Source organism: Heteronotia binoei, chromosome 1 (genome assembly GCF_032191835.1).
Source record: "Heteronotia binoei isolate CCM8104 ecotype False Entrance Well chromosome 1, APGP_CSIRO_Hbin_v1, whole genome shotgun sequence".
Lineage (NCBI taxonomy): Eukaryota > Metazoa > Chordata > Lepidosauria > Squamata > Gekkonidae > Heteronotia > Heteronotia binoei.
In genome coordinates this window covers 133,794,168-133,818,379 of record NC_083223.1, presented here as the reverse complement: position 1 = coordinate 133,818,379, position 24,212 = coordinate 133,794,168, and the positions used below count along the sequence as shown (strand labels likewise).

The window sequence follows — 24,212 nt, the reverse complement described above, 5'->3', positions numbered from 1 at the left end:
TCACAGCCTTGTCACTCAGAGAGCCCTAGCTGCCACCTACAAGTTAAAAAGGCATGTCCTGGGACTAAAAAAGTTGGAGACCACTGTACTAGAATATAATACAGGCCAGTCAGTATGCCACACAGTATGCTGCTCCTCACTTTGAGCCCTGTTCAGAACTGGGTTTTCATTCCTTTTTCATTTGTTTTAATTTAATTATGGTTCAGCTTTCCTTAGCTTTTAGAAAACTGTCAGCTTTCATTTGCATTCTTATAAAACATCTAAGTTCTGTGCTTAAGACCTTTACAGCCTCTTGGAATTGATTTTACTACATTCACTAGTTTCCTTTAGATCCTAGTTTGAGAATGTAAAGGAACACTGGCTTTTCAAGAGAAGAGATCAACATAAATTATTACAGTTTTGTTTCTTGGGTTATTATTTTCCTTTTTAGCATTAGACATGCTTACTAATGTGTGTCATGACACCATAAATATGGCTGATGAACTTTAGAAGAAAAAAAGTGATTTATTATAGAAAGCTTCAAGTAGTCACTAAATTATAGGTAGAATAAATTCCATCTTAATGTTTAAATCTGTGTTTGTCATCTCTAATGTAATATTCTTTTGTTGGTATACATTATTGTTTTTATCATTTCCCATCCTGATAGAACAATGAGATGTACGGTTCTTAAGGCCACATTAACCTAAACTCTTTAATTTAGCAGATATTTCTCTTCAGCTAGTTTCTCAATCCCAGCCATATAATTGGCACTAAACAAAACTGAAGTAATAACAAAAACAATAGTTCTTTGTTACTACTGTTATAAAATGAACTAATGATAAATTTTGTCATGTAGTTAAGACTAAGGGAAGGTCTACATATTCATAACTTAGACATTAGAGCCAAACCAGAGAGTGAGCTTTAAATAAACAAGCCTGTGAAATCTTCATGCCTTTACTCTCCATTTTGTCCTCATATGCAGCCACTTATGACAGACTACAGCATACTTTATCATTGCTTGATCTTGGATCCCAGTGTGTAAAGAAGATTGCAAACCAGATTGGGATGTAATGAAAAACTATGCTACTCCATTAATCTGGAAGTCTTTCATCGACTAGCATGGAGGGAGAGAAGTATGACACTGGAGATTCTCACACTCATTCCCATAGCAAGCAAACCATGCTTTGTCATTATATCTGAACAGCTGCCGTAATGACAGCCTTGTGTGAGTCACCTTAAATTACATCCACGTGACTGTAGCCCCTACTTTGGACATAAGTATTAGCATGATCTATCATACAGACTGCCTGTGTCATAGGGATCATTTCCGCAGTTCTTCCAGTAACCATCTGGAGGTTCTGACTGTGATACGGGCATTATCTCTGTTATGTTGTTAACCTGTGCTATGTGTGCCTGTAGCACTGACCAGCTTCCACACACAGAAATTATTTTACCCATCTTCTGCATGTCTCCTTTGATTAGTAGATTGATCCAAGGATACATTAATAATGAGAAGCATGCCACTGTTAGGATATTATTATTATCATCATCATCCTGCCCTCAGACTTCATTTCATCTTATCCTCACAATAATCCTGTTAAGTAGGTTAGACTGAGAAATAGTGCAATACCAATAATAGAAGGGTTTTAAAAAAAAAATAGCATAATTTTTTTAAACTTGTCTTTTAGATAAACATGCATTTATCCTACCAGTTGCATAAGATGTTTTTCATAAGGTTTTGTTAAATGCATTGCACTTTCTGTGTTTTGTTTTATTGACTAAAAGTGTCATTTTAAAATTCATCTTGAATGTTCCAATTAATTTCACATTCAGCTTGTATCAGAAAAGCCAGTTTCCTTGATTTGTGGGAATTAGCTACTTCATTTGATTTTGTGTTTCCTTTGCTGCTCTTTTTAATTTATTTTCATCAGTAGCTTGTCTTTATTTGCCTGGACTGAACATTCTTCTTTCTTTACCCCTGTTCATTGCAAACAGCCACGAGGCAAATGTAGTGTATCACAGCCTGGACCCTCTGTCAGCAGTCCACATAGCAGGTACCTTATTCTCCTGGTTTCTGCACTCTGTTCTAGAATTCCAAGAGGATGATGGAAACTGCCCAGCCAGGGGATAAAACTGTCCACATTTATCCTTCCAGAAAGATTTACATTAAGCTGTTAGTAGAGACAATTTCCTGCAAAAATTAATTTATGCAAGAAAAGATATTTGTACAAATAAAGGTGTTGATAATTCTTGTTTGCTTCTGAATTTACATTTAAAGGCATTTGACCACATGGATGTTATCAGTGCATTCATGGTATTTCCATTAAGATCCTGTTTTCAGCTGCTCTTCAGTCTGTGGCAAAGGCTTTTATCATCCTCTTTGTTTCTAGATATTAAATTATGGCAGGTGTTACACCAATACAGTCTATCAGAATTCACAAAACCCACAGATCTGGATCAAACCACTAACATCCCTTTTCCCTTTGAAGTTTAATTTTGCAATGCTTTGTTCAGTTTGTGGGTTTTTAAATTTCATGATTCCAGGGATAACCCTAAACCGGAAACATTTCAACTGAGGATTTAGCAACAATATACCTTTTCTCTATTGACACAGTTCCATTGCAGTTACAACATACTAACCAGAGTCTTAACTCAGCTAGGTGCTTACGTACACTGGTCACTTGGAGATCAACACACCCCACTCAAGAGCAGACTTAACAGCTATGGCTTTCAACTTCCACCTTGTGTCCAGCAACCTGTCTTCCCTGCAGCTAACAATGTTTCTGCTGTCAGTGTGATTTGATGTGTGTGTGTTTATGTCTTCTTTTACCAATCAATTCATTGTGTCCTTGACCTTTTCCTTCCTGCCAGGCCCTATGCAGAAGTAACAGACAGCCCCAGAATATAGACACACATTCATATCCTAGGTCTTGTTGCAGGGTCAACATTTGATTTTTACAGCGGGAATCTAAAATAGAGAGAGCAACAAACTCTGAAAAGTGCAGCTTTCATACTGTTGATATAATCTTTGCAAAAGACTTCCTAGTGTCAGTGCAATCAAATAAAAATTACAAAGGTTTTGGTCTTGTGGAAGTCTGAGCTAAAATGTGTAGTTAACTGCTGAAGGCCTGTTTATTTAATGAGACTTGGGCATGCCTACCATTTGCTGGATCGGGCTTTATTTTATTTTGATCCTTTTGAGCCCAATGTAATACATTTTAAAGATGAAAAGCTTGACATATTTTATATAGTAAATAAGGCATTCAGACAATAAATCACACATTCTGCACTTGATGCCCATTCCTTCAGATTTTTGTCATGTGAAGTAAAAAAGGGGAAGGGAGCAATAAGTTCAGTTGTCTACCTCATTGTCATGTGCTGTTTAGAATGCCTTGAAATTTCACACCCATGCACAGTGTGTGCCTTTAGAATTGTACCACTTTGCTGTCAAGTAACAAGTGATTGGGATAGGAAAAGTGCTTTCCTCCTTCCCCCCAAAAAAAGTTCCATCTACTTGGAAATGTCAAAATCAATTTGTTAAAAGGCAAAAAAGGGTAGCAAATGAATGTATTTGGAAAAACTGCTTGGCTGTTGTTGCATTGTGGAGCACAGGATGTGGTATCTAATGCAAAATTAATTTCAGTTATATATAAAAAGCAAAACTAAAGAATAAAGTAGGAAAAAATGTGTTGGTAACTTTGATTAAAACACACACAAATGGGTGTCTGCGCTTTTACTATTCTTCTATCCCACCCTCACCAGTATTTTTCATGAATCTCAACTATTTCTGCTATTCCCTTCACACAAAAAGATGATTATAAATTCTGAAAGACGCCCTCTGAAAATCCATTGGGCATTTACACCAATGGAATACATTTATGCATCTCCTGTGGATTCTTTTTTGTTGTTGTTGTTCAGTCGCACAGTCAAAGTCCGACTCTTTGCGACCCCATGGACAAAGTCACGTCAGGCCCTCCTGTCTTCCACCATCCTCCAAAGTCTGCTCAAATTCTTTATTCACCCAATAATTTGGTGGAGCATAAAGCAGTATCAGAAAGTATTAAGAAGTAGAAAGTAGTAGGAACATTTTTCAGTTGCCTCTTGTTTTGTTAAAAAGCAAGTGATAATAAATATTGTGCTTTCAACCAGTATTAGATTGGGCATGATTAAAAGAAAGAAAAGAAAGAACAACCAACTGTGTGGTCTTTCTGAATTACCCAGGGAATGAAATGGACATGGAAATATTGAGACATCTGCAGTTTGGAACATGGGGCTTTCTGTGTCCACCATCTCTCCTCTTCCTTCTCTTTTTGCAAGTGCAGATATGTCCTCTTGGAAGATTTTGATATTGCAAATGTTATCTAGTGAGCCGGCATGCACTTTAGTAGGACTTTGCAGCTTTATGACCTTCCCATGTATGAACTATGGCATCTGTGGTGCACCTCTAAGATCCACTTTCTCCAATACTGTTTATTAACATATCTCTTAATTGTGTAACACAATAATAAATTTGTCATTCAGACAAGCATGGAAAACAAATGCATTTTTACTGAATAGGGAAGTTAATCAAGCACGCAAGCCAGACACGGTATAGCTGATGTGTAATGTGGTTTTAACTGGTAAAAGGAGTACAAGCCATCACAGTGTTCTTTACTACTCTGACAGGCCTCTGATCTCAGTACCTTGTGTTTGATCTTGTACTGGATCAGCTAACCATGGTAAACTGAGTATATAGCAGGGAGCCAAGTTGTTCAAGCTACAAAATTTTGCTCTGGCAAGTTAAATGAACAGCAGGGTCTTTTTTTATGAACTTAAAAGCATCCTGTTCCTCTCTAAAGAAGATATATCTTTGGCGAGATTCTTTCTCAAAGCAAGGTGCAAGTACTCCCAAACCACATGCAGCTTTCTGTCCAGCCCTTGCTATAGACCCTGGATTTCTCTCATAGTCCTGCTGTTGGCAGCCCAAAGCAACAATACTGATAGGATGCAATGCATTTATGTAGCTCTGTTCCCAGCATCCCACACAATGGCAGCAAGTAAGGTTGCTTTCTGTATACTTTAATATACTGTTACCCACCTCAAGCAATTGGATTTTGGAAGGATTAAATAAGAACAAAGTATTTCTTTGCATAGAAGGATGCACTGTGCCCTATGTCATGAGCAATCAGCATTGAAAATGTACAAATGAGTTGATGGATGGAGCCATGTGGAGCACAGAACTTTTTGTTGCCATAACCAACCATTGTAGAACCCTTCTTGGATGTTATCACATGGGTTGCACCCAAAGAATGAGTCTGGATAGATATTTTAAGTGATAAAAATGCAAGGGTAACTGGTTGTGCTCAGATATGTTTACACAATCATCTTCCTTAAAGACTTCTATTTTAGTCTAGGCACCAGTGATCCAATCTGTTGTTTCAGAAACTATTAATCAAGTACCATGTTATTTTATGGCACTTCTCATTTCAAATGGTAACCAGATTTGAAGGACTGTGTTGGCTTCCACAGAGTAAAAAGATGCAATAGATATGTGGTCAAGACAAGGAGTTGTGATTAGGAAACCACTTTGTACAACCAAATGCTAGCTGTGACTTGATTCAGCCATGTGCAAAATGTGGATATTAATATATACCAGATTAAGCTGCTACCAAAGGGAGATCTGTGATAGGCAAAACTAATACAGTTCTTACAGCCTGGAAAAATGAAGTTAAAAAGAATAAGATACACACTGACTTTTTTGTTTTCCTTGATAAGCCACATGGTAATTTTGCTTCTCTGCTACATTGCTGCTGCTTTTGCAAATAAAACAGAAGTTTGTTACAGAGCTTAGGATCCTTGTGCACAAGACTATTCTATTACAAGAGACATATTTTAAAACTTAATTGAAACAACTAGCTGCACTTAAAATCAGATCAGATTATCAAGTCTACTGCTAAAGTATTCCTTCATATTTGTATCTCTCTCAAAGATATATAGGCCCTGTTGTTTTTCCTTTCTTTCATTTCAGCAGCATGTTGTCTGTTGTGGAGGTGCTGCACTGTTACAAATTACATATCTCCAGCACTAGGCGCTTTATACTTAGCATCTTGGAATAAGCAGCATGTGCCTCTCATCAGAGGAATGCGTTTGTCAGTGGAGCATGGCCTCTGCAACAGTTCGTTACTTAGCTCAAAATCCTCAGGCTGTATCTTTATTACTATTTGACCTAATCAGAAATCATCACCTCCACCCTCACACCCTTGGAACCCAATACAAGAATACAATAATTACTGATATAGCCATCCATAAATGCTTCTGACCTAATACAAAAAATTACAGAACCTATACATTAGAACTGAAGCTTCTGAAATTTGTTCCCTAGAAACGCAAAATATATGAGCATAATTTGAAGACCACTCTTACATCATTGAAAACCATACCTGTACAACTGTACTCTATTCCAGTTATATCTAGACCACTTCCCTCCTAATTATATTGTTGACAGCTGGTAATAATCACTTCCTGTAGATAATGATGTAGGGTGTGCACGGCCATAATGGTCTTGGATGAAACAACACCCAGGGCCACAAGGTGGATTTTCTTACACAATTTTAGGGTGGGCTTGCCTTTTAATTGAAATACTTACTGTTTTAAATATTTGTCCTACATTCATATTATTCTTCGCTCCTTCCAGTGATCTATTTTTAGTTTCCTATAGTCTGGCATGATCTAGTTTATGCAATATAGGGATCTGAGCTTTGTGAAATGTTTAAATTGATCTAGGAAATGTTGGCTTCTGTAACCTATGGTTAATGTTAATTAGCTGAAGACAATTTGCCAAGAACTTTGCAGCTCTAGCATTAAATAAATAATAACATTTATTATTTGTTGAGCACCTACAAAACTAGGCACTTTGCAGAACACACTAGTAAAAAGTGACCTGCCTATATTCTCATATAGACAATAAAACAATATTATATTAAATTATATTATATTATAATTTAAAACTGAAGAACAGATGAGTACTGAAACTTTCTTTACACAAAAGAAAATAACTATTAATTGGACATGCCCCTCAAATAGGCAAGTGGTGTGACAGAAGAGCATTCAAATTTAAAAAAAAAAACTTAAAGGATTAAGAACAAAGCAAAGGACTTAATATAGAAGCCTAGAGAAGATTGAACAGAAATGCTAAAAGAGATTATAGAAAGATAATAAAGATACACCAAGATAATATGTAGAAGAAAGAAGAAGAGACTCATCAAATAGTATAAAAATCTTGGGATAAATGAAGACAAAGAGCAGAGCACTGGCACTGCTGGGTTTGGACAGGAAAAAATTACTTAAAATAATGCAGTCTGTTGAATGATAACAATGGAAATGAGATTGATAAAGATCAAAAAGAGGAGAATAACTTTTTAAAAAGCCAAATAAAAACAGGACAGTCATGCAGTCGAGAAAAAAGACAGTAATGAGCCAAAACGGAACAATCAAGGATTTTAAAAAATCATTACAAACTTTAAAGCAACTTCAAAGCCAAAAAAAGTAACTAAGTGAAGGTTTAAAATGTAAAATAGCCAAAATAAAAACTAACTTTCTCCTTGTTAAAGAAAAAATTTAACAATAGCCAGAGAAACTAAAGGAGGTAACTGAGAAGAAATCCCAGAGGGTTTAGGTGTAGACAAATATCAGACTGAAACATACAAGGTGGAAAGAGAGAATTAACATAATCAAGAAGATGAACAACCAAAAGTTATCCCTGTCCAGCAGGAAGAGTAGAAGCTGAAGACGAATAACTCCAGGGGAGTTTTAAAAAGTTAGAAATCTCACCAAGAGTCACCTGGCCCATCCCTCTTGTAGTGCATCAATGGCCTGCTATTTTGTGGGAAAGGAAGCAACAGCAAGGCTCTTTCCATTCGGCTGCCCATCCCTGTTCAAAGTGTTCCAGTGGCTTGACACTCTGAAGCAGAGGGACATTGACAGCTTTGGCTGGTTGCTACTCATTTGCAGGGCTTTTTTGTAGGAAAAAAACAGCAGGAACTCATTTGCATATTAGGCCACACCCTGTGATATCACCATTGTTTCACACAGGGCTTTTTTGTAGAAAAAAAACATCAGGAACTCATTCGCATTTTAGGCCACAGCCTGTGATATCACCATTGTTTCACACAGGGCTTTTTTTGTAGAAAAAGCCCAGCAGAACCTATTTGCATATTAAGCCACACCCCTTTACATTAAGCCAGCCAGAACTGCGTGCCTGTGCATTGCTGCCCAACAAAAGCCCTGCTCATTTGTATTCATGCACTTAAATTCCATTTAAATACAAAGACAGGGTATTAATTTTAAAAAGTAAGTGAACACCAGTGTCATCTAACTACTTATTATGGATTAAAAAATCACAGTCTAGGTATGTTTATTTAGAAGTAAATACCACTGGACCTAATAGGATTGCTGCCTATTGACAGAAAATCTACTGCTTGTTTCTCTCCAATCAGTAGTTTTAATGAGAGAAGTACTATCCATATAAAGACAAGAGTCACTTGGATAAGTCAGTCAGATGTTAAAATCCATCAAAGCAAAACAAGAAAAATAAGACAAAATAATAGGCTTCCCAATCCCCAGGTCCCAGCGGGCTTACAGGCTTCCCCCCTCCCCCAGCCAGCTGGCCGGCGGGGGGAAGCTCCACCCCCACAGCCATTATGCACCTCCAGGAACGATTCCCATAGGGAATGATGGGGAATTGATCCGCGGGTGTCAGGGGCTCTGGGGGGGCTGTTTTTTGAGGTAGAGGTGCCAAATTTTCCATATAGCATCTAGTGCCTCTCCCAAAAATACCTCCCAAGTTTCAAAAGGATTGGACCAGGGGGTCCAATTCTATGAGCCCCCCAAAAAGGTGCCCCTATCCTTCATTATTTTCTATGGAAGGAAGGCATTCTAAAAGGTGTGCTATCCCTTTAAATGTGATGGCCAGAACTGCCTTGGAGTTCAATGATGCTTATCACACCCTTGCTCCTGGCTCTGCCCGCAATGTCTCCTGGCTCCACCCCCAAAGTCCCCAGATATTTCTTGAATTGGACTTGGCAACCCTACAAAATCATGAAGAATGGTATTCTTGTTAACCACCTAATGACTATTTTATAAAACACAAGAAAAGAAAATAGCTAAAACAAAAACTAAATATAGACAAATCCTGAACTCAGCAAGGTCAAGTAAGGCAGTACAAGCCAAAGAGCAAAAACCAATTCCTTGTGGCTGATGCATAACTGCCTGTGACAGAGGCTCAAAAGAAGGTGAATCTGGAGCAGCTGGTGTTCTTCAGACCTTGATGTTATGCTAGTTGCTTCCTTCAAAAATCTGTGAGACATCAATCATGAAAAGCAATTCCCAGCACTGTTCAATAGTCTATATTAACAGTAATAGTAATAAACTGTATTCCATCACACATGTGAATCTAACAGTGAGCCAGAGGTCATCTAAACCAGTAATGTCTATTCTAACTGACAGAAGCTTTCCAGGGTTTCATACAGAGGTCCTTACATCACCAACTACCCAGTCCTTTTTACTGAAGATAGCAGGGATTGAACCTGCAACCTTCTGCATTCAAAGTTGATACTCTACCATGAAGCCTTAGCATCTTTCCTACAAGAAGCTCACATGGCATACTCCTCACAACAACTCAATAAGGTAGGCAAGGCTAAGAAGTTATGACTGGCCCAAAGTCACCCAGTGAGGGTTATGACCATGATTTGAATTTGGGAGTCCCTAGGAATATATATTTTTAGCAAATGTGGCAGAGTGGTTGAAGTGTCAGAGTAGGATCCAGGAGACTCATGTTCAAATTTCTGCTCTGCTATGGAAGCTAGCTGAATGACCTTGGGACAGTCATTCTCAACCTAACCTACCTCATAGGGCTGTTGTTGTAAGGATAAAGTGAAGGAGGGTAAACCATTCTTGGTCCCTGCAGGGAGAAAAGAGTTATATAAATGTCTAAAGAAATAATACAAATACTGGACAGCATGAAAATTGTTTTCCAGGAACCTGATGTATATTTTAGAAGTTTATGAGCAAACAAAATATTTTAGAGGATTCTACAATTATGTAATTTTCATTATGGTTTCATCCCCAGACAACACTTGACCCCTACTTACTGGAAGTAACATCTGCACAGGATACATGCACACCAGTATGTATAAGCTATGCCTGTGCAATCAGCTCCATTTTTCATAGGTGCAAATAACATGTTCACACCTTACACACTTTTGCCTTTATGCCCATATAATTTCTTGTGCAAACATCACCTCCAATATGCGAAGGCTGGCTGCAGCAGAGGGTGGGATTTAGCAGGCATGTTCACTTGCTTTTCATAATCTCCCCAAGCCCAAGGAGTAAATCATGTGAGGAAATAATTATGTCAGTGATAGAAGTTGTATGGACTAAGATGACAATTGAACAGCCAGTGCTGGCTGTTCTTTCTGTCTCTCAGCCCATTAAGTCCTCGTGTTCGCATTGTCAGACAGTGAAGGGATGGGTCTAATTGAACTTTAATATAGAATGCTCTGATGCTGTTAAATGTGCCATATCATTTCAATACATTCATAGTACAAGGTCTTAATACCAGACTAAACAGCTTTCTAGCCTACTTCCAATGATATGCCTGTAAATAATCTGCAAGGTTTCCTTTTTGATCTTTAATTTCTTGACAGCCCTATCTTATAAAGTAGTTAATAATTTAATAGCTTTGAACATTCAAGTCCACATTAGTCAACTAAACATAGCCAAAAGAACTTCCTGGAGTTCTTGAGACTTTTGAGAAATGGGAAGATACGTGTCTATAAATCATCCAGCATCAACAGAATGGTATTCCCTCCAACCAACCACAATCAGAGAGATCATTACTTCAGTTAATCACGAAGTACAAGGTTAGATAATATTTCCTGGCTATAAAATCAAACGTTCTTCTCAAGACAAGTGAGTCTGAAGTTCTTTGTTACTTTTTGCTGAATTCTCATTTTGTAATTGTAAATTATACCACATAAGAGTCTATCTACAGCTCACTAACTGATTTTAATTGCTGATTCAGTGCAAAAGGAAACTATGCTCTCTGTACTATAGTATATGGATGTTCAAAATCCTTCTAATTAGAAGTAGCATATTATGCTCACAACATGATGCAGAAATAACTGGGCTATTTTACTAAAAAGAAAAAAAAATGTTTCAATTATTGACAAATTGAATTTAGGTCAAGCCTTGCCTCCTGGTCTTAAAACCATCCCCCTGAAAGCCAGTAATATTTTTTGTTATTGATCATACTCTTAAAATAATAAGGTTACTTTAAATCATCATGGAACATGATGAAAGTATGTGATGTCTTTAGAGTTGTGAAGGTAGCATGTAAGTAATTCAGCTTCCAATTTCAAAACAAATTGTTACAGTAACCAGGACATGTCCTCTTTAACTTGAAATATATTGAGAATCTTTTAAAACATGGGTGTTATGTTTCTATTTAAACAGGTATTCCATTAACTTTATCAAATTACATCCTTTACAATAAAACGTTAGTTGATTTCTCTATTGACTTCTCTCCTCAGGTCCACAAGAGGTGGCTCCGATTCCTCCCTTTCTGAGGGCCAGCCAGCTCGGCGGCAGCACCAGTGCTTCCTTCTCAGAGTCCTCAGAGCAGGTCTCCTTCTCCAGCTTCTCTTACTGCTCCTCATTGGTCTTGCCTGCCTTGTGCCAATTACAGAGGAAGACTACAGCTGTGCCACGGCCAACAATTTTGCACGCTCTTTTCACCCCATGCTAAGATATACTAATGGCCCACCACCTTTATGAAGCAGCTGAAAAGATGACAGGGAAGTGGACATTTGAAATGCAGGGACATCCCATGTGGTAGCCCTTTATTACATTGACTGTGACCTCTACTTGACCAGGCACTAAACTAAAAATGGACCTGCATGAAATTGTTTCAAGCATTGTGAGTAACATCCGGTTGCACCTTTGCAACTGAAAAGTCTATGAAAAAGTGTTGGTATCTCCCAGTCTCAGCCAGCACTCTGAATTAATCAGCCATTTTGAGTCAGTGCCCTACACTATGCGTTGCAAAGGATATAAGACTGAAGGAGGACTTCATTCATTACCCTACCTTTCATTAACTTGAAAATTGATATTTATACTGTGTGTGAATATAAAATGTATATATATACATGCACACACAAACCCAAACTGTGTTAAAGAGCTTTTAGAAACTATTGTAACATAAACTGTAAAGAGCTTGTAAGGCATTGTATTATTCCCACCCCCCTTTTTGTGTGGGGATTGGGGTGGGGCATGATGTTTCATCTTTTGCTTTGGATGTACAAGCTGTAAATCTGAATGGCGCCTTTTATAGTTTTAAAAAAAGTAATGGATGTAATAAATGAGTTTCAAAAAAGCTTTATGAACAAATCATTAACGTTAAGTATTAAAAATACACAGAATATATGAAAAGTATGAAAATACATATTTATACATATTTAATATATATTACTATTTATACATATATGTACAGTTTGCCAAAATTTGTTTGCAACATTTTCTTTCAGAAGCCATGGAATAATTTGTCTATGCGCTTTTTAAAAAGTCTGACATGAAGACCAGATCATTAATACACTTACAGGCATTGCAGTTCAAAAACCAACAGGATAATGATCTGTTTAGAAATATCTGAAAGAAAGTACATTTTGAAGAATTGCTGCAATAATCTTTGGGGTTTAAGGAAATTTTCTGTTTTAAAAACTGCCCTAATTGAACAGGCTTCCACAGGTGGCAGGCCCTTTGGGACACAGCACTGAATATGGCATGAGAATGGGGAGCCCTACCTCCAGCACTTAGAGATGCACACCAGCTGTTTGTGTACCACATGCCAAGCTCCAGGTGGTGGCTGGGGATCTGGGATTCCAACTGATCTCCAGGCAACAGAGATCATTTCACCAGGAGAAAATGGCCACTTTGAAAGGTGGGCTCTATGGCAGTATACTTTCTCATACCCCCAAATTTTCCATGTATTTCTCAGTCCAGGACTGGCAACCCTACCTTAAGGTGCAGCTGTTTTGAACATTACTCGGTCAAAACTGGATTGCAGATGATCTTAAGAGGTGCTTAAACACTACTCATTAATAGAACAAAGTGTTATCTGTTTACTGTAGCTTAAAGATTTTGCACAACATACTTCTCCATGGTTGGCATCAAGAAAATAATGTGCACAGGTGGGTAAAGTGGTTGGCAAAAAATTCCATTTCAGTTATCGCATCAAATGTTTTTGTGTGGTATTGTTCCTATACCCTTTCCTGGAAATGCGAGCTTGAGAACTAAACCCTTTTCAGTCATTATGGTTTCTGTCATTCCTGCCTTTTGGAAATAATAGTCTAACCAGGATAGCATGCCATCTTTTTAAATATATATTTTACTAGCTTGATTACCCATGCTTCATTACAGTATGTAAGTGCTATTTGCGAATTTCTTTGCTGTATCTTGAAGTTGCTTCCTCCTTGTATCTTACATGACATCTGCCAGGAGTTTTCTTGAAGGCAGTGAGAGGTGATGACTGTGAGAGGTGGGGGTTGGTCTGAGGGAGCAGTGGTGTGATGGACATTTTGGCATGTTCATGTGAGAGGTTCACTCCCCAATGGGCCTTGGAATGCACTGTTTTCCCCTGATCATTTGAAAGCTCAGTTTCCATACTGTCTTTTATGTAAAATCCCTAGTGAATTTTTAGAGAAAAACTGGGAGGTGCATTTTACCTCAGGGCACGTTCAATGACTCCCAACAGGAAATGTATACTGTTTGGAATGTTGTGGAGAAGACCCATGAGGCTGTATATGCAAGTGACCTCTATGTTCCAACTCTTTTGGGGATGGGGGGATGTGGTATGATATGGAATGTTGTCAGCAGTTCCTGTAACTGTAACTCAGACCAGCCAGGCTCCACAGGAAGATTGGCAAGCCTAGTGAGCTTTAGAATGTTGGGGGTGACATCTAATCAGGCAGATTATGCAATGACCTTTTGTTCTAACTGTCTTTGTGAGAGGAGGAAGAGGCAGCAGCCTCCAAGCCACCCTATATCCTTATGGAGAACACATTTTACTCCTTTTTACCCCCTTAGGGGGTGAATCTCTTAAAATCCTTTCTTAGTGGCTGTCTACATCATGAAAGGAATGTTCTCCCCAAATTTCAAGTTTCTAGATCTAGGGGTTTTGGCTGGGGCTTGATTTGTGGGTCAGGAGACTTGTCTTTATATAGAGAGATTTATTTAATTGTCAAACAATTACAAACCTCCTGCAACAATAACAAAGAACAGTAACCCTTACAGATGAAATACATATCCACATACTGGCACTTAATACAACTCAAATCTTAGCTGATTACGTACTACCCTTGATATTATCCTACATTACTTCAATATAACAAAGCAGAGTCAAGCAGCACCTTTAAGACCAACAAAGTTTTAATCAGAATGTAAGCTTTCATGTACTCTAAGCACACTTCATCAGACTGTAGGCTGGAATGGCAAGCAGTCCTAAATATAGAGAAAGTCAGCAGTGAATCAGCATGCAAAATCATGGGAATGTCCCTTAGCAGATAAAAAGAATCACAAGCTGGGCCTAGTGACTGCCAGCCTGTGTCCACTGGGCTAAAACAATAAAAGCAGTAATAAACGTCAGAATAGCAGATTGATGTCTATTAAGTATCCTGCAATAAATAAGAGTCTGCTCTGGGTTAAAAGGAGGCATAAGGTTCTCAGAGGCTTAATTAAAACATGTAACATACATAAAAAAAACATCATTTTAGTTTGCCATTATAAAAAAATACATTAAAATAGTGGAAGATGGGTTAATATATGAGATGAACAGCCAATATCCCTTATTTGAGTATGTCAATACAAAAAAACATTTTTCTGATACACTGTTCTGAAAGAGAAATACATTGGTATACTGTGGATACATAGCTATACTTGGTGAAAGTGGGTTTAGTATGTGTAATGAGATAAAAATCCAATATCCCTGTTCTGTCCTGGGGAGGTGTATGTTCCAAGTTTCATAATAATTTGTAATTCAGCAATTTCCCTCTCCATTCTGTTCTTGAAGTTCCTTTGCAGCAAAACAGCAACTTTGAGGTCACCCATTGACCCTACAGATCAATGGTACAGCCATGGGCACACGCATGGCTTGAAGTATACGAAATGGAGTCTTTTAAAATATATAGTCACTGAAAATGTCAAGACAGTGTGCGTTTGCAATAAAAAAGGCCAACGCCATGCTGGGAATTATTAGGAAGGGAATTGAAAACAAATCAGCCAGTATCATAATGCCCCTGTATAAATCGATGGTGCGGTCTCATTTGGAGTACTGTGTGCAGTTCTGGTCGCCGCACCTCAAAAAGGATATTATAGCATTGGAGAAAGTCCAGAAAAGGGCAACTAGAATGATTAAAGGGCTGGAACACTTTCCCTATGAAGAAAGGTTGAAACGCTTGGGACTCTTTAGCTTGGAGAAACGTCGACTGCGGGGTGACATGATAGAGGTTTACAAGATAATGCATGGGATGGAGAAAGTAGAGAAAGAAGTACTTTTCTCCCTTTCTCACAATACAAGAACTCGTGAGCATTTGATGAAATTGCTGAGCAGACAGGTTAAAACGGATAAAAGGAAGTACTTCTTCACCCATAGGGTGATTAACGTGTGGAATTCACTGCCACAGGAGGTGGTGGCGGCCACAAGCATAGCCACCTTCAAGAGGGGTTTAGATAAAAATATGGAGCAGAGGTCCATCAGTGGCTATTAGCCACAGTGTGTGTGTATATACAAAATGTTTTGCCACTGTGTGACACAGAGTGTTGGACTGGATGGGCCATTGGCCTGATCCAACATGGCTTCTCTTATGTTCTTATAGTCAGTAATTTTATCCATTATGCAAAATGCCTTGTTTATCCAATCAGAAACTAACAACTGCATATTGTTTTTCCAGGAATTGGCTACAGTGAACCTGCCACACATAAAATCTCAATTAGTTCCTTATTATTCAGATAGGGTGTACTATTATACCATTAGTTTAAGAGCAATATTTCATTCTCCAATGGTAATTTGAATGTTGCTTCAATGTGGATTTGTTGTATGACTAACAACCAAAACAACTGTACAAACTTTCAACTCCACCTGCAATGCCAATCCAATCTAATCTCTCCACAAGCTTTCCAACAAACTGAAGAGGATGTCAATGTAGTTTTTGTGAAGATAGATACCACCTAGATAAAAGTTTAAATAATTGTATCCTGATGGTTATTCTTTTAGATTGCAATAGTATTGAGGCCCAAATGGATTGACATTGTGATATGGTAAATATGTTGTTATGCCAGTAATTGTTGGCAACTGAGAGATGTGAGATGAAAGTATTAAGTATAATTTAGAAATAAGATATTTATACGATTCATGTGAGTTTTTTTAACACTACTTCGAAGTCAGTCAAAGATCTTTATATTCATAACTGTTGGGTTGGCATATCATATGAGCTAATTGCAGATACTGAAACAACTTATTGTGGTGTTAACAATGGTATTCTGGTCTAACTTTTTTTCTCCAAAATTACTCCATCTTTAGTAATATTTATTAATCTGGTGAAGTCTTTTTTCCCCTCAAGAGTGGGAACAAATGTTGCTGTGTAAAAATGAACTATGTCCTGTAAAAACCAACAGTGGTGATGGAGAAGAGGCTAATTTCTTTCTATGTCTATTCCAAGCCTTTAAAGTAGTAAGAAGAAAAGGGATATCTCTAATCATAGTTGATCTTTCTGTCATGGTATTTCAAACATTCTCTTTCAAATATTTATCAGATGAGTAAGCTTATTCTAACATGGTCCAATCCAACACTGAGTCTGACTTCAGCAGGGCCGGCTCGCCCACTAGGCAAACTAGGTGGTTGCCGAGGGTGCCAGGAGGGTGGGGATGCCAAATTGGGCTCCTCCCCTCTCAGTGCCCCAGACAAGTGCCTAGTTTGCCTGCCTCCTCTGCCCACTGCCACCACCACCAGCCGCTCCTTTCCCTTCCCATCCCTTCACCTACCCTGCACCCAGCAGGGCTCCAAGTGCACAGCATCTGGGCCCTGCTGGCTGCAACATGGCATGCATCTTATCTTTTGAAGAATGCACTGGAGGATGTGATCAGGACATTCTTACATCCAGGGCTTTTTTATTTTGCTGCTGGAGCCCATAGGAGCAGAGCACCACCTGGGCTGGCCAAGACTCCAGCTGGCCAGACCTGCATTGTGGCAGCCATGTGCTCCCAGGCCAGGTGGTGTGGCCTAATATGCAACTGAGCTCATGCTGGGCTTTTCCTCCTGACCTCAATATTACCTTGGCCTAATATGCAACTGCAGCGGGGGGCACCTGCCTGGGGTGCCACGCGCCCTTGGGCCAGTGCTGGACTTTAGCATCATTAAGATATTAGATAACTGAGCTGCATCATAATGTACTAGCAAAATTGTACTAGCATGCCATCTGAAAGGAATAACAGAGGTGGCCAACGGTAGCTCTCCAAATGTTTTTTTGCCTACAACTCCCATCAGCCCCAGTCATTGGCTTTTTCTACAAAAGTAGGTTCTTTAGGTCCTGGTGAATATATAACAATAACCTGGTTTCAGCTGTACTGCAGAAGCAGGTTGGTACCTTGGGGATGCTGCTACATCCTGGTTTTGAAAAATGATCCTGAAACTTCAGCTGGTCCAAAAAACAACAGCCAGGCTATTGTCATGGGTCAGGTACAGGGACTGTATCACCCTTGTGCTGAAAGATCTGCATAGGCACAATTCAAAGTGCTGGTCCTTATTCTTAAGGCCCTAAACAACTAGCGGGCAGGGATCTTTTTAGGGTTTTCTCCTGTGCTATCCAGTGCGCAGTTAAATTCCATGGTTCTCTGTGCCCCCAGTTTCAGAGGTGAGGTAGGTGGCAACTAGAGATGGGATGTTTTTAGTAGTGGTGGTATCTCACCTGTGGAATGTCTTCCCAATTGAGTTTTGACTGGAGCTTGCCAGTCTACTAAGTGCCTGGTGGTTTTTCACAAAAGGGTTTTTTAAAAAAAAAATCTTTGTAGCTGCTTTTTTATGGTCTGCTTCTGGTTATGAGTTCTGTTTAATTAAGTGGGCTGCACAGAACTTGTTTTTATGCTGTTCTTATGTCCCTGACCTGGTTTTAATGCCATGTTTTGTTTTTATATTGATAATGCACTATGCTTTTATGGTATTGTTTTCACTAGTAAGCTGCCTCAAGCAAGACGCAAGAGGTAGTATATAAATTTCCTAAATAAATACGGTAAGTAGATACATTTTTTGTAGTTAAATACCTCAAGTATCTCAAAACCAATACTCACAGGACTTTTTAATTGTGAATGCAAAAGGATAATTGTCATCTAGAGAATTCTAACAAGAAGTAATTCATTTGTAATTATTTTTAAAGTGTTTTAGTTTAGGAAATAACATGCCATGTACACGTAAGAAAACTGTAGACCTAGCCTGAATTATTCTGAAAGATGAACAAAAATGGAGATACTCACTCCAGTTCCTTCATGGGTTTACTCAAAGCAGTCATTTGAGACCAACTGTGGCACTGATTACCACTGAAACATAATTTCATAGATAATGAAAGAGCAGTAAATGTAACAAACCTGAATTTTAGTAAATTGTTAATTCTGTGTTTTGCAGAAAACTTTATTTCCACAGCTAATAAAATAGAAAGAATATATGACAGCAGTTATATGCCATATTATAGAACCAGCAGCATCACAAAATACTCCGCACTCACCACTGCTCTTAAAGCTCCTGAGAGCAATCAAAGGATCAATTGCCTCTCTCAGCTTGGATCTGCTTGTGTGGGCAGAGAAAAACAGGATGAAGGAAACATTTTCATTTTGTCTGAGCAACATCCTTGCCTGTTAGATGTTATGACTCAGAGCTCCCAGTGGCCCTAACTCCGGCCACATCTATAAAGATTGTGTGAAAACAGAATCCCATCATGGCCAGTCTGAGAGGCTGAAAGTGCAAAGGTTGTCTTGGGGACCCTGGTAGGTTGCTGAAAGTAAAACAGGTCTTATATGGGAACATCACTACTATTGGCATTGGAGCATATATTTTTCATTCACTCTCTCCTCTTGATGATCCAAATTACTGCTATTTGGGATAACAACATAACAAAAATGACCTAAGAAAGAAAGGTAGGATGATAGGTTCAATGAGTTTTGTAGATATAGGATGTTTTGTATGTAGGATGAGTTTCATATGTATAAATGGCAGAAATTTGTGCTAGTTAATATGGTTGGGTATTTTTAGAAAGGTGAGGTTCTGTTGGTAACAGCCAGCAGTACTGTCATTTTGTATGTGAGCATCTATATCCCCTTTATTCAGATTTAACATGAATGGTGGTAAAACATTTGTTAAAATCAGATTTTTGTTGGCTGTGGTTTCCTTATTCTAGAAGATATTGGACTTATACCCTGCCCTCCACTCCGAAGAGTCTCAGAGCGACTCACAATTTCCTTTACCTTCCTCCCCCACAACAGACACCCTGTGAGGTGGGTGGGGCTGAGAGGGCTCTCACAGCAGCTGCCCTTTCAAGGACAACCTCTGCCAGAGCTATGGCTGACTCAAGGCCATTCCAGCAGGTGCAAGTGGAGGAGTGGGGAATCAAACCTGGTTCTCCCAGATAAGAGTCGGCACACTTAACCACTACACCAAACTGGCTCTCCTAATATACTTTTTGCAGTTCAGAGCCAGAACTGTCTGCTTTGGAGTTGTTTTTAATGGTCTTGTTGACACTGTCTAGGATGAGTAATTAAATGTCTATTTCTGATTAGCCTGAATTTCAGGAACTAGAGTTCAGGATGAGTCATGAACTCACAGAGCTGTGTTAAAGAATCTGCTGCCATAAGTATAGACCTGCTTGTATCTACTGGATCTCTAGCAACCTTGATGGGTCTGACTGTAAATAAACCAAATGGTAACTGAATCTAAGTTTGCATTTAGATAGAAACCAATCAAAATCAAAAGAAGATACTGTCTGTTCTTTTGCATGATTTTTGTAACTCATCTTGAATTAGAAAATTAGCTGCATTGCAGGTCAATTATAATGAGGGAAGGTTGCTAATCTCTGTTGGCATGCAATTCAGTTCCAGGAGGAAGGGCAGGAAGGAGGAAACACTAGTTAGCAAAAAGCAGAAGTGATAGATTGGCTTGCTGAGTTATAATCATCCATAATCAGTATTGTATAGTGGGTTCTATGCATGTAGGAGTCGCAGAATGAGTGATAACAAGCTCTTTAATAGAAGTAGCATAGTATAAGGCTACATTACGAGACTGAAGAAAGGGCCCAGAGGCCAAACCTATATACAACTCTCAGTTCCCGTGTAGCAGGAAGAGCCCGCCTTGTCAGTTAAAGCGGGTGCAATGACAGAGGAGGCCTGAGGCGAAATCAGGAAAACAGCTTTCTTTATTACATACGTACGTACGGGCCCAGACAAAGGTGGGAGTCTGAGCAATGGGCATAGTGAAGCACAAGCCTTTTATATCATTTCAGACATACGTCACCTGGTTACATGTGACCACAAACTACTAAACATGAACTGATGGTTACTGGTTACAGATCAGTGGTTCCAGGTCCGGCACAGTATATACAGCAGCATAGGAGGGTACAGGACTTTTCAGGCTGGCCCAGGAAACACACGGAAAACAAACCGTTCAAACCGTTGGTATTACAGTTTCTTATTGGTAAATCAGGGTGCTCTCCCCCGGCCACAAACCACGTGTCCCGTTACTGCAGCCTACGTGGTAAAGCCTCTGATGCGTCTTCAGTATTTTATTATTAGATAGCTTTTCTGGCCAGAGGCCTGTCTCTGCCTGCCTTTTAGCCCCTCATACTGATATATAGTTTATAGATATAGCTTTATCCAGCGACCCCTATTATTTATCTTCAGCCTGCTGCCACACCTGCACAAGCATGCCATTGGCCATTCAAACAGGCAGGGGGCCTGTGATTGAAGTAGGGCAGCAGGTATTTGGATCCTACTGTCCATTGTTCCCAAGTCCCCAAGCTCTGCTCTCCTGACTCCAATGAGCCTGGCAGGAATTTATACTTCAATCCTATACATAACAATCAGATCATCCAAAAGGATTGCACTGATAACATTTCTTTTTTGTCCACTGTTCTGCCAGGGAGAATTTCCAAAGATTACATAGGCCTGGAGTGCCAGGCGTTAAGTGCCTCCTCCTTAAGGGGAGGCTGTGTGATAAAAGGCTCCCCAATGCATGCTTTGCATTTGTTGAGCTTAATTATATAATGTGCCTGTCTGGAGTTGCCAAATGCAACCCTGTGTCCACTTTGCAAATGGCAACTAAGTTTCCTAAAACAGGGGTCCCCAACCACCAGGCCATGGACCGGGACCGGTCTGTGGCCTGCTAGCAACTGGGCTGTGGCACAAGGCAGAGCGGCCCCACTCCGTTTCATCCACCTGCGACCTAGGCAGATGAAAGAAGCAGCACGGCCTCGCTCCGAGGCAGGCAGCCAGCCACAGTCTTGCAAGCATGCTGCGGTCCATCCATCCGCCTGCTCAGTGCAAAGCAGCCATTCCTCAGCCAGGAGGTAAGTGACCTCAGGGATTGTCCTGCCCCCTCCCCAGCCCCATGCCCTGAACTTTTTGCAAACTTTGGAAAGGGAGGGGGGAGGAACTTTACTTCCAAGAAATCTTTTGCGGAGGCTGCAATTCTGTGCCATCCCTCCTGGAGAACGCTATGGTGGAAGGAGTTTAAAAGTTGGGAAGAAACTTTTTGCTCACTTTTTTTGTGGGGGGGGGGGGGGTTGCACATGCAAGGGGATCAGGGTGAGAATGAGGTTGCATTGCAGTGACCTGTGAGTAAGCACAGAAAAGCGGGTTGCATATTCTGCAAACAAAAAAGGCTCTGGTTTAGGGGGGCATTTGAGGTGGGATTGGGGCCACAGCCTGGTCAGGGAGAGATCTGTTCGTGAGTAAGCACACACAAGCTTGAGATGGGCCACTGCTCAGGGAGGGATTGGGACACAGAGGGGGTGGTGAGCTTACTCTTGAGTCAGCTCTCAGGCTGATGCATGCACTCTCCTGGAGCTCCCCCCCCCCCCGCTTGTCCTTCCATTGTGTGTGTGTGTGTGTGTGTCTTGCAAGGAAGGGGAGAGCCTTGAAGGAAGGGGAGAATTGTATTTTAAAACTCTTGCTTACATTGTATTTTATCTAAATCTGCTTACATTGTATTTTATCTAAATCATGGTTTCCATGTCTGGGAGCCGCCCTGAGCCTGCCTTTGGCGGGGGAGGGCGGGATATAAAAATAAACTTACTTACTTACTGAACAAAGCAGGAGGGGGCAAAGATGTGAGCCAGGAGCCTGTTGCATACAGCTGGGGGGGGGCGGGGGCTGCAAAGCAAGATATGCAGTCTCTAAAAAGAGTGACACTTTGTAGAGTGTCTTGGGGAAGCGAAGCTGCCAAGGGAAGGAGGGGAGGGAGAGCCTGCTTCTTGGAAAGCATCCAAGTGAGAAGGGGGGAGCCAGATAAGCTTCTGCCCTGCAGCCCCCTTTCACCCTGGCTTACTCTCTCCCATCCTGTGCCCTTCCAGAGTAGTGGGGAAGGGCCTGGACCCCCCTTTTTCTAGTGACTAGCAGAGACCCAACTTTGCCAACGCTTGGAGGGGCTTCCCCTCCTCTCTCCTACTCAGCTGTCCCCAGATCCTGGAGTATCAGAGCGAGGCCACACAACCTCTTTTGTCTGCCCCATCAGCTGATCTGCGGGAGTTTTTAAATTGCCAGGAGGCAGCAGAAACAGCCCCAGTCTCTCCCCCCCCCCATTTAAAAACCCCAATGGGGGGCAGGGACAGGGCACAGATGGGGGGAAACCTGGGGCAGCCAAAACTCCAGTGCCACCCCCTCCCCCATCAGTTCATGGAAAAATGGTCTTCCATGAAACTGGTCCCTGGTGCCAGAAAGGTTGGGGGCCACTGTCCTAAAGAACCGGAAGACCCTTTCTTCTGTCTGTCTGACATTTGGTAGAAAGGATTCATTGGGTGAGTGGTGCATTCCCTGAGAGAGAGAGAGAGAGAACAAAAAGGTATAGTCAGAAGTGAGTTTCCCACTGAAACAAGAAACATTTACCTAGAAGAATGATCTATTTAATGCAGTAAGGTCATCCTGTGAGTAAATATGCCTAGAGTCATTCTCTAACTTTTAGACAGGGGCGTCGAACTCATTTGTTATGAGGGCCGGATCTAGATTAAATGAGAACTTGTTGGGCTGAGACATGTCAGGCCAGGCCATGTGTGTACCTATTTAAGATTAGGTAGCAGAGATATAAACTTTATAAAGAACACAAACAAACACAATTAAAGATTTTTTTTTAAAAAAAACCCCAACCTTAATGCTTAAAACATTAGCACTTCTTTGTATCTCTCCCATGGGATCCAGGGGACCAGGAGAGGGAGGAGCCTCAGCCAATAGAAGGAAGAGAGACTTGGCTCAGTAGCTCTGCTGTGTGATTGAGAGAGCTTGGCAAATCAAGATCTCCCTCCCCAAGGGAGGAGCCTCAGTCAATGGAGAAAACAGAGGTTTTGTTTTGTAGTTCCTGTGCTATTGAGCAAGCCTTGCAAAGCAAGCTGTGATGCAGAAGGAAGCAAGAGAGAGGGAGAAGGAAGCAGATGACAGCCAGTTGCTTGGGGGCCTGATAGGAGCCCTCCAAGGGCCTGATTCGGCCTCCAAGCCACATATTTGACACCCCTGGTTTAGAACTTCCTTTATGCAAAGGGTTGGTATTGAATGGGCAAAATAGGGTTTCTCAGTAGAGTGGAAAGTAAGCACTCATACTGCTTGATTAGAGCAGCAACAACTATTCATAATTTTTAAATTCAATTTGTGTATTTGGAGGGCATAAAATAACAATACAAGTTTTAAAAATATTAAAAATGTTTAGCCAATGTGTTTAGTTTCCAAGACCAACAGTGGTAGAAGAAAATATGATTGTAGGATGAGACTGACACCTTATAGTGATGGATGAGTTGGGGAAGGTAGAAATAGAAGAATCCTCAAGACATTTTGGAGGGAAAGTTTGATCCTGTACCCAAGTTCTGATTGACCCAGAAAATACCATATCACATGCAGGACTTAAAATAAAGCAACTCTAACAGTCAGTTTGCCAGTTTTGAGGACTACTTGATACATAATGT

The 24,212-nt window shown here is 40.2% G+C and overlaps 1 protein-coding gene across 2 annotated transcripts in view; it reads left to right on the top strand.

Moving 5' to 3' along the window:
- The window catches only part of SYNE1 (spectrin repeat containing nuclear envelope protein 1), a 621,543-nt gene extending 609,118 nt beyond the window's left edge, over positions 1-12,425 (top strand). For both annotated transcript variants that reach the window (XM_060240915.1, XM_060240910.1), the window contains 2 exons: positions 1,975-2,033; positions 11,547-12,425. In XM_060240915.1, the coding sequence (XP_060096898.1) occupies positions 1,975-2,033; positions 11,547-11,790 (303 nt within the window). In that variant the 3' untranslated portion in view covers positions 11,791-12,425. The remainder of the gene's footprint in view (positions 1-1,974; positions 2,034-11,546) is intronic.
- The last annotated feature ends 11,787 nt before the right edge of the window (positions 12,426-24,212 follow it).